This window comes from Abrus precatorius, unplaced genomic scaffold (assembly GCF_003935025.1).
Source record: "Abrus precatorius isolate BTA unplaced genomic scaffold, Abrus_2018 Scaffold8, whole genome shotgun sequence".
NCBI classification, from domain to species: Eukaryota; Viridiplantae; Streptophyta; class Magnoliopsida; order Fabales; family Fabaceae; genus Abrus; species Abrus precatorius.
This window is the reverse complement of record NW_020874428.1, coordinates 39644869-39659115: the sequence shown is the minus strand read 5'-3', so window position 1 is coordinate 39659115 and position 14247 is coordinate 39644869. Positions and strand designations below refer to the sequence as shown.

Below are 14247 nucleotides of genomic sequence, written 5' to 3'. Positions count from 1 at the left end.
AATCTATTTTTCCTCTAATAACCTACTTGTTTGATAACAAAAAATATCTACCTCTTTTTAAATTAAATTTTTTTAAATCCTAACCTCTTATAGAATTTAAAATTTTTAAAATTTTAAATCCTATAGAATCTAACTTTTATTTTTAAATTTTAAATTCATAAATCCTAACTTCTTATAGAATCTATTTTTTTTTATTTATTTCAAATTTTTAAAATTTTATTTAGATAGGATTTGGATAAAATTGGATATTAACAAAAATTTATAAATTTAATTAATTTTATATAAAATTTGTTAAATGAAAATTTTTGAATTTAACTAATTTTATTAAAAGTTGTCATAATTTTTTATATTTTTGTTATTTTCTTAAAATCTTCTATTTTAGTATTCAGTATTTTAAATCTCAATTAAAAAACCCGTGAACCAGTTCAATTTTTAAAAAATAGACTAAATTTTAAAATAAAAAACAGCCATTATTAAAAATTAAAAATCACACTGAATACCTAAAAGTTATATATTTCACAAGTCACAACGAAACATATACAAATATCCAAAATATATTATCACAAGCACAATAAATAAAAATGACATTTCTAGTGGGTAAAAATATTAAAATTTAAAATTATCTTTGTTATAATACACAGTGTTTATTAAATTATTAATATGAATATTTTAAATTAATATTAATTCATTATATATTATTAATATTTAATATATTAATAATACGCAAACATCATTTATTTACCTATTGATAACAAAAAATTATTAAATAAAGTTAACCTAATGTTAATTTATTTTATTGTATTAGTAACTTTTGGCTAAATTATTCTTTTAATTTCTAACTTTTAGGTTTGTTCGATTTTAGTTTCTAAATTTTTTAATTGTAGTTTGTTTACTTTGTTAAGTTATTATGAAATTATTAATGGAGTTTGCTAATGTATATAATGAAGATCTTACATGACAAAAACGTATGTTGACATGCGATGTTAACTTGAATATATATTAATAAAAATAAATTATTATTTATTGTCATGTATGTATATATAGCTTTTGTCTTCTTCTTTAATAGTATTCTTTAAGTATCCAGACTATCTTAAAAAACACAACTTCGTATTGCAAGAAAAAAATGACTAAATCTTAATTAATTGGAGGTGGAATAGATGAAAGTTAAATATTAGTAACTACTTCCTCTACTAACGTGAGAGTTAGAAGAAGACCAAAGATGTGTAATTGTGGCATAGAAGTCCCTTTGCTAACACATGAACAAATGATAATTTAAATAGACATTTTTATGGATATGAGTGTTTTCAGGTAATGAAATTTTATTTTGATATATAAGATTCAAGACATGTTGCATTTCAATTTGTATTTATCTTTATAGGTAAAGGGAAGTAAGAGTTGTTAATTCTTTCAATAGCATGATAATAAAGTAAATCCTCGAGAGAAGAAACTTATAAAATCCTAATGAGGAAGGTGGATACTCTATAGAAGAAGGATAAATTTTTAATAGTAGCTATTTGTAGGCAAATGTACTTATCAAAAAGTAATAAAAGAGTTCTAAAATAAGAACCTTTCAAAATATCATCCTATAAAGATTGTTTCTAACTATTAAAAATATCATTCATATTTATTTGAAAAGTAAATGTAAATTAGAAGAATCTTCAATGGAGATGAGATGAAGAGAGTTTTTGATCCCAAGATGCGCTTCTAAAGCTCCAATAGTTGTTAGCGACTAACCAATACCAAGATTGAAGAAGTAAAAATGTGTAAAAGATGCTCAAGTCCTGGCCAATAAAGTTTATGTAATAAGGTTTTAAAATTCTAATATTTCTTTAAAGTTAGACTTCTTGCAGGTAAGCATGACCATGCATATGGTCAAAGCGTTTATGTGCTAACTGGTAAGGTATGAGCGCGTTGACTAATGGAAAACTCTATTTTTCAATCAATTTGGACTCAAAATGTACCTAGAATTTTAAATATGTCCTATAATATTAAACTACATAATTAATATATAAATTAATGTAAAATCTAAATAAAATAATATTCACACATAGATATATAGGTTATAAAAATATATCAAAATACAGATTTATTAATGGCTCTTAAGATGTCATGGTTGTTGATATTTGTTCTTGCTTTCATGGTGGCCAAAGGGTAGTTTTAAAGTTAAATGCTTAGGAAGTTGTTTTATATTTTTGTGGGTATTTGGAAAAATGTGTAGCCTTTTTGCTTAATGTGTTGTGCTCAGTAAAAAAAATAGCAGTCTGTAAATGTAATAGAATGCTTTGTATATGAGTTTAAATATGATGGAGTGTTTTGTATCTTACTCTAAATGTTATTGTAATATTTTTTTCATGTCTAATTCTAATTTAATACAAAATTTTAGTTACTATAGTTATTTAGTTTTGTATATTGAATTTGTGATCAATATATTAATTAAATCATAACTCCAATTTGGTATACATACTAGGTAAATCTCAAAGTATATATAATATGAATACAAGTCTTGAAGGCATTAGTATCCTGAACATATTTTATAACAATAAAACAATATATAACAATATAAAGAAAAATATTAATTTTATTTCATTGGATTATATGCAAACAACTGCACGATAATATGGATCAAAATTCAATCTAAAAAATAACACAAATCTAATGCTTTTTGTAACACCTTAAATTTTAATTTAAATAAATAACAATTTTGCAAATTAGAATAATAAATTTTCACAAAATATTTCGAAAACAAGGAAAGATTACAATTATCATATCAAACAATTGCCACAGGGCTAGTTCAAATACAACAAATTTCAAAATATTATCCTAAGCCCTATAGTAGTTCGTCCGTCCCTTCACTGTGTCCGGTGCTGATCGTCTTGATTACTTGAAAAATGAATGTAAGGGTAAGTACTCTACACTACCAAAATATAATCAAACATAGAGTCTCACCTTCAAGACATATAAATATGTTCAGCAGATACACAACACTCAGAAATAACTTTTCAGTATAGTTCATTTCATATTAAACATCGATGCACTTGTGGCACCAACAACAGTTTATATTCATAATTCACAGTATTGTACACGGGCAACTACTCGCCCCATTCGCACTATAGTGCACACCGGCGGCTACCCGCTCCATTCGCACTGTTGTGCTCATCGACAGCTACCCATTCGCACTGTTGTGCTCACCGGAGACTACTCGCCTCATTCGCACTATCGTGCACACTGGCGGTTACTCGACCCATTCGCATCATTTTTTAATACACAGCAGGAGGCCCACATTCGTTTATAAAACACAGCACATAGCCTATCATTATCTATAACATACGACACGTGGCCTACATTCATTCATATTACACGGCCCTTGGGCCCATATTTCCACAACGTCCATCACATATATATATTCAGCACAAGTGCCCATACTCATTCGCAATGCTCGGCATACATCAATTTCATCACACACACCATCCCTATCTTCTATCTCAGCCACATTGCACAACTCAACAAAATACATAAGAATCATAATATATTGAGACAGGTAGAGTCCTCCCTTACCTTGGATTGAAGATCTATGCTTGATTCTAACCACAAAGGTGTTCCCCGTATAGATCTCGGCCTCCAAGCGTTCCCCACACGAATTCGAGCTCCAATCTCGCTCACGAACGACTTTAGAGACAATTAATCGGTGAGAAAGAGGTTTGGGGTTGAGAGAATCGAAGGGATCTAAGAGAGAAATTGGGAAATGATTCTCAAATCCCTAAACCCCTTTTTAAAACCCCTCAGATCGCAACACTCTCGCTACAGCAACGTCCTCTCGCTGCAGCGACACCTTCTATCGCTACAGCGAAAATCTCAAACGAAACTGCATTCTGGTTTCTGTAGAATCTCGCTACAGCGAGTTCGCACCTAGAAGTGTAGTCCCACTGTGGCTCTCTCACCACAGCAAGAAGGCGACAGTTTAGCCCCCTTTTCCCAGGGCGTTCTCGCTACAGCGAGAACACTCTACACCAACTACTTAGCCTATTCTTTTCAGCTCAATCCAGTTATACCCGCATAACACTCTCGTATTCATTCACATACACATACATATATATACTCATACATTATTACCACACATTAAAATACTATTTGCATTCCATCATTTCGCACTCGAGTGCACATTTCAACATTCTTTCTCATATAAATACACACACACACACACACACACATCAATAATAATGATTAATATTATCGAAATTCGGGGCGTTACATTTGTCACTAGGTATAAAACAAAAAAACATATACCGTGACGTTGCTGATCAGATATAAAATATCCCTATAAAACCCTTAATTCCTAAATACATAATGGGTTTGTGATTCTTGGACATCATGCACTAGTTTGGATTTTTTACTCCTAACATTAGTATGTTCTTTAGAAATGTAGACTGAGATGTTTGATGTAATTTGAGGTGGAAATAGTAATTTTTTAGGAGTTAATAATTACAAAAACTACGAGTTTGTGTCTTGAAGATTAGATTGTCAAGGGTTCACCAAAATGAAGGATAAATTATAAATCATAAATTTATAAATAAAAAAAAGACCAAAAGACAAAAAAAGAATTAAATGGATATATAACAAACTTTTAAGTTCAAATAACCAAAATTGTTTCAAGATATTATAGCAGAGAATTTAGAAGTCAATATGTGTTTTCATATTAAATTACAAACTTCAAACAAGCTAATCAATATCAAAGGGTGGTGACTTAAAATTATAAAAGTCATGAAAGAACAAAGTAGCAACTAATCTAAACATGTTATTAAAATAATGATGAATTAATGCAAGCAAAAGGCATGTTTCATTGTATGCATCATATGTATAATAGATCATAAGACATTCAGAGATTCACATACAAAAACAACATCCCTCACACTTATAAAAAAAAAAAAAATGTTAACGTTAACGTTAGAACAGACTGATAACCTTGAATATATAGATCACAGTTGCAGAAAAAAAAATTCTAATAGAGACTAACCTAAACCCGAACCCTACCCTAACAAAGGAAAAATAATAGAAGATTTTAGAGGGAAGGAAAGAAATACATAGTCACAAAGTTAGTCACAAATATAACGAGAATACACAGACACCAACCTTAGTTATAATGTGTGTAGTTGCGTTATGTAAATCTAAGAGAGAAGATGACAAAAGAAGCTTTTTGGAAGAGAAGGGTTTCAAGACCACAATGGCGCAGAAAGAAAGATGTTTCTAATTAGGGTTTCTTTCTTTCATTTTTAGGGTAACATAAGCTAGGTTGAGGTTTTAGGTTAGGTTATAAATGAATTTTGTGATGGACTAGCCAGTTCTAATAGAAATATAGTACTTATTCACTTTGTACCAACTTACCCTCATCCTGTTTTGAAACTTTAGTTTCCCCAATTTAAGATGGATTGTGAAATCCTGCATTGGCCTAGAAATGAGTGAAAAATGACATATCTTAACATGTAACTTTTAGTACTTTTCAACTTTTTCCTTGAATGATTCTCAGTCATACTTTTCTTTTGTGCACATTGAGTGCAAAATTAAGATTATACCTTTTTCTTATATTTACTCTCTCAAAATAAATTATTTTTCTTACTTTGTAGAAGACATTAGTCTTGTTATACACAAGTCTTGCAATGGTACTCTCACTCTATTCAATGAATTTATGTTGTGGTCTTCTTATACTCAAATTTCAAATGAAAAGGGTCCTAATTTTTAACCCCAATTTTGTAACACATTATTTATATGTGTAATTTTATTAAAATAAACAACTATATTTAAAATAACTTAATAACTAATAATTTTTATTGTTAAACACTTCAGTATTGTCAAAGTCCATATCACAAATGTCAAATTAAAAAAATGTGAAATTTGCTTGATAATAAAAATTGAAGAACTAAAATTTCTCAATTAAAAATTTGAAAACTAAAATTGAACAAAATTAAAATAAAAAAGACTAAAAGTGTAATTACACTTAGGAAATTTTTATGGTAACTTGTAAATTATAGGATATTTCATGTCATCATAATAGACAATAAAATTAGTCATTTATTTAAAAAAGATATAAATATCATTTAATATATAAAATATTAGAACAATCATAATGTCAATTTAAAGAGAGTATACAATGTTCTGTTAAATTTATATATAAACACTTTAAACTTATTTTTTTTAAGACATTACAACTAGATTTATTCACTTCTCCAATTTTACAATAGTAATAAAAAAGAAAATTACTTAAACTCAACGAATGTCTTCAATCTTAAAGCATACATCCTCCAAACCTGACCTATCAACGCCAATATGTTACAAGAGACCATTTTTACAATGAATTTTATTATTTGTTGAATAGAAATTTAAAATATATATATTTTTTTCATTTTTTTTTTATTTTTTTTAATCTAAGTAGTATTGTAGATATAAAAAAATTATGTATAATACTTTTCTTTTTAAATATTATAATTTTAATAAAAATTTATTATTTTTATTATATCACTTATTTAATATTTATTTAAATTTCATCAATTATAGATATATTTTAATTATAACTTATGTGTTAACGTAATTTTAAAATAAATTCAAACAAAATTTTAAACATATTCTTAATTACTCATTTTCTCTCATATTTTCTTATATCTCTAATAAATATGGCAAATTCATTATAAAAATAACATTCTTCTTTTTCAACATGACAACATCATGTTCACACTTTTTGAAAAATGCGTTTTATGTATATCTAAAAATATGTTAAAGAATATATAAGCACGGATTCAATAAAAAAATTATAATTAATAATATTAAAATAAATATATTTATAATTATTTAAATTCTTGATAAATAGGGTCTTAAAATATTAGTTGAAAAACTAAAATTATTTTATATTAAAAAATACGTAAAGCTACATCCAAAATCATAAAAAATATTTATTTTTATCCTTCAAAAGAGCAACTATAATTGATAATGGTTTAAATAGGAATACAAGCATGATATTGGTTGTCAAGTGTTGACGCGTGATGGGACTAACGGCGACTCTCACCTCATCCATGCAGCATCAGACATATTAGATGCCAATACACTCACCATTCCATCAAAGACCATTTTCCATTCAAATTCTCTTATGTGCCAACCACAAACGCAATACTTAAGCCTTTGCTTTTTTCTCAATTAAAATATTATTTTTTATCTTTAAGTATCAAATATATATTTTAATTAAAATATATTTTCATATGAAACTCAATTATATTTAATATTTTAAAATTAATTTTATTCAACTTTAAACCAAATAATGTTAACTTCAAGGATTAGACGGGTAAAGTAAAATAAAACAGTACATCCTTTACTCTTAGAATTAATTGAATTTTTATGAGATAATTTTTGAAAAATTAAGAAATTAGTTTTAAAAGCAACATTTATTCTTAATATTCATTGAATATTTTTTTAAAATTTTATTAAAAATATTAGCTAATCTAAACATTGGCAAGGTATAATAGTAGTTACTTGGTTTATAGTATGATGATATAACATGAAAAAATTAATAAGTTTTAAGATGTGATTACTTCAACGAGCAATGTGACTTAAAAACAAATTTTATGGAAAAAAAATAAGGTAAGAAAAAAGGTACTAATAATAAAGATACTCTAAGAACACTGTTTAAAATCATAAGTGTAATAATTATATTAATCCGTAATAATAAAATCATAAAAAGACAAATAATCAATTAAAGAAATATTTATAAAATGAAATAATTAGTTGTATGAATAACGAGAGACGAGAAACAAGTAAGTAAATGCACTTCAATGAGTAGTATAATTTAGTTGGATGACTAGTGAGAGAAGAGTGACAAATAAGTAACTTGACTTAGATGAACATTATTTCTTGAAAATTAGAAATTTTTACTCTATAGTTTTTTAAAATTATACGTCATAATGTCACATTCAATGTGTCCCATATCATATAGGTATTTTCTAGGCTAATTACAAACGGAAGATATTGAATGTTACATCAAATGATTTACGAGAAACTGAAAATAATAATAAACAAAAGAACTTTGAAGCCTCAATTATAGAGGTTGGCAACGAATAAGGTATTTGATTGCCAAATTATTAATGTTCATCTGTATTGTTCATGACCTTCCTCAAATAAACCTAAAAGAGGTTGTGATTTATGAGCAGCTGACTATTAAACTCCAACAATAGCAAAATTGTATCAACCATTCAATTATCAATGTAATGTCTAAACCGTTATGTTAATTACAGTAATCGTATTATACAAGAGTTTGTTTGAAATGGTTACAAATTTTTAACTTTTAAATATACATTTTAAAATAAAACACATTTAATTAAAATAAAGTTAAATCAAATCTTAATTTAGTTTTAAAATTAATAGAACTCAACTTTAAAAAAAATCGTTTTAATATTTTGTTTTCAATTATATAAACAACTCATTTAATTTATTATATATATCAATTAATAAATTTAATAAAAATATTTGATAAAAAATTAATATAAAATTTGTCAAATACTTAAGCGATTACCTAGAAGACGCAAAATTATATATTTAAATAGTTAATTGCAATAAAATGTTTAACTAATTAATTTTAAAAGTATTCAATTAATTACATAAAAACTAAATAATATATCAATAGAGGTTAGTTCGAGTAACAAGTGAGTTAGTATCATTTAAGTAACATCTTGAGTTTGAATTTTTGTGTATGTAAAAAATTTTCAGTGATACTTATTCACCACATCTAAGTATGCAACTCAAGTAAGATTAAAAAAAACTACTAAATAATATATCTAATTTATTATCGATGTAAATATTTTTAATTTATATGTTAGTTTTGTTTTTTGTTTTTTGTTTTTTTACTTTTTATTGTTATGATTGATCAAAATCAGCAATATCAACCATTTTAGTTTTTTTTCTGATTTAATAATGTGATATACGAAATATTTATTTTAAGGAATTTATTAGAGAAATAAAAAATCATTTTAAAAATAAAATAAATAATTTACTCAATTTGTTTTAGATTAATAGAAAAATTCACATGACTTTCAAATATGGAGAATCTTAAATAAAAAGAATTATTTGTGCCATACAATAACAAATAACTCCTTTCATAAAAGCTCCTTAATCCTTGATATGTCATAGTGCTAAGTTTGCATTCAATAATCGAAGCTAAAAGGGAGAATTGTTAGCTTAGTAGCATTTTTATTAAGATAGAATAACACAAAGGTAAGATGCTAAATATAAAGGGTCCATCACAGACAAATTCTAGTAAAACGACCACAATCAACCCAGCAAGGGGACATAGGAAAAGAAAATAGAAAATAGAAAATAAAACATGATCCAATGCATGAGTTTGATGAGTGCATAGTCTCGTCACTAAATCTAGAGTTTTCTTTTCCCTTTATGATCCACCATATATAAACTATTTTTTTAAAAATATTCAAGAGTATTTTTCTTATGGTCTCCAAAATCTAGAGCTTTATGAAACCATTTTCGATCATCCACTTGAGGCTCCAATGGTTAAACTTACACCTGTAGGCCCAATAGGCCCATCCAAAAGTTGCACGAGAATACACATCCAATTGTGCTTGAGCGTATCTTTGGTAGTCTTCTTTAGCAGCATTTTTCACACTCCACTCACCCGTCCATTCCCCTGCCAACAACACTCATGATGCGATTCTCAATGTATATAATATGATCAAATATACACTAAAAATATAATAGAACTCAAATGTTATGTTAATATGTTCCCATCTTATTATAATGTCTACCAAGTTTTACTTAAGTGACTTTCTTGATTGTTCATAAAAATATATTTAGGCCAATAATATTGGTTAGGATTTGGTTTTTACCTACAAAAGTAAGAGCATTAGTTGAAGAGACGCCGCTAAGGTCTGAGGCTCGTTCGTTTCTTATGTAGTCAATATTTTGTTGAGCATTCATGTCGTCGAATTTACTCGAAAAAAGATTGTAGTAATGCACATCGAGTACTACTCTGTCGAAGTCTTTCACAAATGAGAGAAGCACCTTAGAATCTTTATCCAATGGGTTTGACATTATCACATATGCACTTGGGCTGTGCTTCCTCACAGCATCATAAGCTTCTCGATAATACTTCTTAAGGCTGTCTATGTTCACACCTTGTGGCTCATTCATCAGTTCTATTCCTCCTAGGTTTGGTCTGTTACCATATCTGTCAACAAATTCAAGTCTCAAAAGTTTAATTTTTCAACCATAACAGGTCACATCATCCTACCTATATAGATTATTAGAGTATATAGTCAAATTAGTCAATTGAAAATAGTGTCAGTTATATTAGTTACTGAATAATGTACATTAGCTAGACTTCAGGTTTTAATATATTAAGGCAGCATGTGTGAGTAAAAATATCTTATATTAGGTAGAAATTAAATTGTGTAACATATTAATGACAAAGATCTACCACCTAATACCCTAAGTTTTGAGTTGAATGTAATATTTGGTATTTAAATGATTTGTTTGTGATTCATTGATAAGCTGGTGTAAAATACAAATTTAATGGTTTAAATGTATCATAATCTTTACACTTGTTATGAGTTTTAAAGACTAATTTAATTTTTAAAATACAAATTTAGGAACATGTTGACATTTAAATGAATCAAACGTATAATTCCTACTGGGGGACTTGTATGATTATTTACTTAACTAAAATGTATTAAGCGAGCATTTATTGTTTTAGAAGTATACAACCTTTCGGCTAAGAAGTCTATGACTGCGACCGTGTTAGGTATATGTGAATCTCCCCATTCTAAATATCCATCTCTTGTGCCACTATGGTCATTGCCATTCTGAGAACCTTCAACTGCATGCAAGTCCACGATCACTTTCATGCCATGGTTTCTACAAGTTATAAAATGTACATAATTGGTAAATGATGGAACATTGGAGCTGAATTAAATGTTGGAAAATGGTTCCGTGTTACACAATTACAGCATTACTTACTGTGCCCATTTGAAAGCATTGTCTAGTGCTGCCAAAGATCCTCCAACAAAGGGCTTAGGAGGGTTTGGATCTTTAGCTATCCACCATCCAACTGGTATTCTCACTGCATTTAATCCATTTGTTGACATGAATCTGAAGTCGTCTTCTGTTATGTATGTGTTCCAGTGATTCTGCAAGGCCAACATAGCTCAATATGAAGATGATCTTGGAATATCAATTGCGGCAAGTGCATGGTTTGTCATCAAAAGTTGGGGAAAATATATTTTGTTAGTTGTGAAATTATCAATTAAAACCTTGGAAAATATTTCATGTTACTAGTTTTTTATGTCTGGTGTGCATCTAGATATATTATATTATCTATCACTTTGACATGATTAAATGGATGACACCTTATCATAAAGTGTTAATAAAGACTATTTTAAAAAATTTTAAAATTTGATTAGACTAAAAGTTGAAAAAATTTGAGAGAATTAAAATAAAATTGAATCATATTTACGTCTGAAAAGTTTGAGATTTCTCACCCGCAGTACTTGAGGAGCTTTGCCTGGGCCATAACCATTAGTAAGTTGGTACTCTCCTTGTAAAGTGCGTACAATATTGATATGGAAGACTGAAGGGTCACTTGCTTCCCAATTTGTGCCTTGATAATCTGCAGTCACTGACGTCTCTGATTGAGCCTTCACAAATTCAATTGCAATATTTTGTTGAAGGTTAAAACAAAACAAATCCATCTCTTGCATGATAGAAAAATGCTGTTAACATGAGAAATGGCAATATGAATAGCATGAAGATTGAGAGGTACCTGTAAAAACAGACCATTTGATGCTTTGAGTCGAACTTTGAGGGGATCATTATCATTCCTTATAATCTCAAAGGTTTCCGGTTTGCTGGGAGAATTTGAAACTGCTACAATTTTGTTTCCACCTCCTTGATTTTCCAGCCCCACAAATTGCTTGTTCAACACTCTCAAATTGAAGGATGAATCACTCACCCTCCACAGCTGCACATGCACACACAATTAAAATAATTTTGAAAATGAAAATATATAAATTTTAAGATATATTAAATGATTTTTAAAATTTAATCAAATTTTAAAATTATATATTTAAACTATTAATAATAAATAATCTATTATATTAAGTAAGATTAAATTTAAAAAACATAAAATATTTAAAATTGAAAACTAAATTAAGATTAAATTTTTAAAAATAAATTAGTCAAGAAAAGTACATATATAGAGCAAAAATACATTTAGCCTCCATTTAGATGAGAAGCGAAATAGAGAAAATAAACATAGAGAAAAAAAAAATAGAATTCTATTAGAATTCATAAAAAAATTCTTCTTATAAATTATAACAACACATTCTTAATTATTAGTTAAAATTAATTAAAAAAATAAAAATTATGTAAATTTTATTGTTTTTTACTTCTCATTTAATGTTTTTCTTCTCATAATTCTATAATTTTTTAATAAATTTTAATCAATAACTAAGTGTAATAAAAATAGATTGAGATCTTCTGCGATGAATATTTCAATTTTAATCTTAACCATTTATTAAATATTTATTATTTTTTAATAGAAAAATAATTTGTTTCAATGGTCAAGCCTCTCCAATGACACAATGTTACTGCAAGAATCCTTATCCATTAAAAAGAGTGTAACTGAAATACTTGTGGACTTAGTTAAAATAACTGTAAAAAATATTCGTATTTAAAAATTATGACTCAGAGGTGACATATAGAAGCAAATGAATGTGATGTATAAAAAAATTGATCGTCTTTAAAACATACCCTGAATGTTTCCCATCCAGAAGGTGAATCACGGTTGGCTACAACAGCAGCTCCTCCTCCATTTTCAGAACAGAGATACTTGTGGAGCTTTGTGGACATTAGTTGCACTTGAGTTCCATCCTGCAATAACAAAACATTTGAACTTGATAATCTGCAGAATTGACAATTATTTGTGAAAATTGCTAAGTGCAACCATTCATTTTACTCTAAAAGAACGAATGGTGGTGTTATTTGGAATGATAATTAATTGAAATGAAGTGTTTGGGAGTAACAATACCAAGAGATCTTTGTTGACAATTCCTTCAAAGAGAGAAGGTTTCATCCACCCTTCAGCAACAAGCCAGTTTCCCAGATTCACAGCTTTGTATGGCATATTTTGCCCATTGTGAGGACTTAAAAGGCATAAAGTCAACAGGAAACTCAAATAGTATGAATATCCCATTTTAAAATTAAAGCCAATTGCTTGCTACCATGGATAGTAAGGTCTAGTATATATAGTAGATATTTTAAAACTAATGAGGCAAGTTTAAATGTTTTACCAAATAATGTGAGTTTTTATTAGTGAAATTAGTGTAAAATTTTATTTGACAGTAAAATCATGTAAATAAAAGATTCCATGTGTATTTGACTGATTCTAACAAGTAATTATTGTACAATAAAGGAAAATGAACGAAATTAGAAAAGACAAATAGATATACTGTGATTGACTTGACCATTCCATAGGCTTAATGTAATTAATATCGCCATGAAATCACGAAGCAAACCATTTCTTTTATAATTAATTTTATATTTTCTTACGATTCTTTCTATACTTTTTTTTACTTACTAAATCCAAAATGTATGAGTCCTTTTTATGTTTTTAAGATATTAAATGCATTACTTTTTATCCAACACTTTTAATTAGTAGGAAAATATTATAAAAACTATGATATTTCTTATCTTTTATATTTCTCATGGTTATACAATAATATATTAATTATTTTCATTTTAAAATTACAAAAAAAGAGTATTAAAAAAATGTATATATATATATATATTATTAATCATAAAAAATGTTAGAATAATTAATAAAATGCTCATAAGTGTTAAATAAATCTACATTCTTTTTCACTATTTGTACAAATATCTACTAGGTAATAATAATTTGAAAAAAGAAATATTGGTCAACATATGAATGTCACAGGATTCGAATTTTTGAGAGTTTAAGCTGAAACCACCTTAAAACTACACTTAAAACTTTATTATTTCTTATATATATATGAACAATGTCTGAAACGACTCTGTTGAAAAATTAATTTTATTTGTTGCAATGGAATTTTTGAAAAAACTGTTACGATTACAATTTTAACTATTTAAGGGAGAGAAAAGTTTATCTCTCACCATTTTACAAGCCTTATGCGTCTGAATTTAACTGTGATTCATTTTAAAATCCATTGTCGTCGGTGTTTTTTCCTG

At 27.4% G+C, this 14247-nt stretch overlaps 1 protein-coding gene across 1 annotated transcript; it reads right to left on the bottom strand.

Annotated features, from left to right (window-relative positions):
• Nucleotides 1–9491: 9491 nt before the first annotated feature.
• Nucleotides 9492–13234, bottom strand: LOC113848206 (probable glucan 1,3-beta-glucosidase A). The gene is made up of 8 exons (XM_027477611.1): nucleotides 13070–13234; nucleotides 12793–12912; nucleotides 11804–12001; nucleotides 11523–11678; nucleotides 11002–11171; nucleotides 10750–10899; nucleotides 9873–10213; nucleotides 9492–9673 (listed from the first exon to the last, which is right to left on the bottom strand). The coding sequence occupies exons 1-8, from the start codon at nucleotides 13232–13234 to the stop codon at nucleotides 9492–9494; spliced, it is 1482 nt and encodes a 493-aa protein (XP_027333412.1).
• Between the last annotated feature and the right edge of the window lie 1013 nt (nucleotides 13235–14247).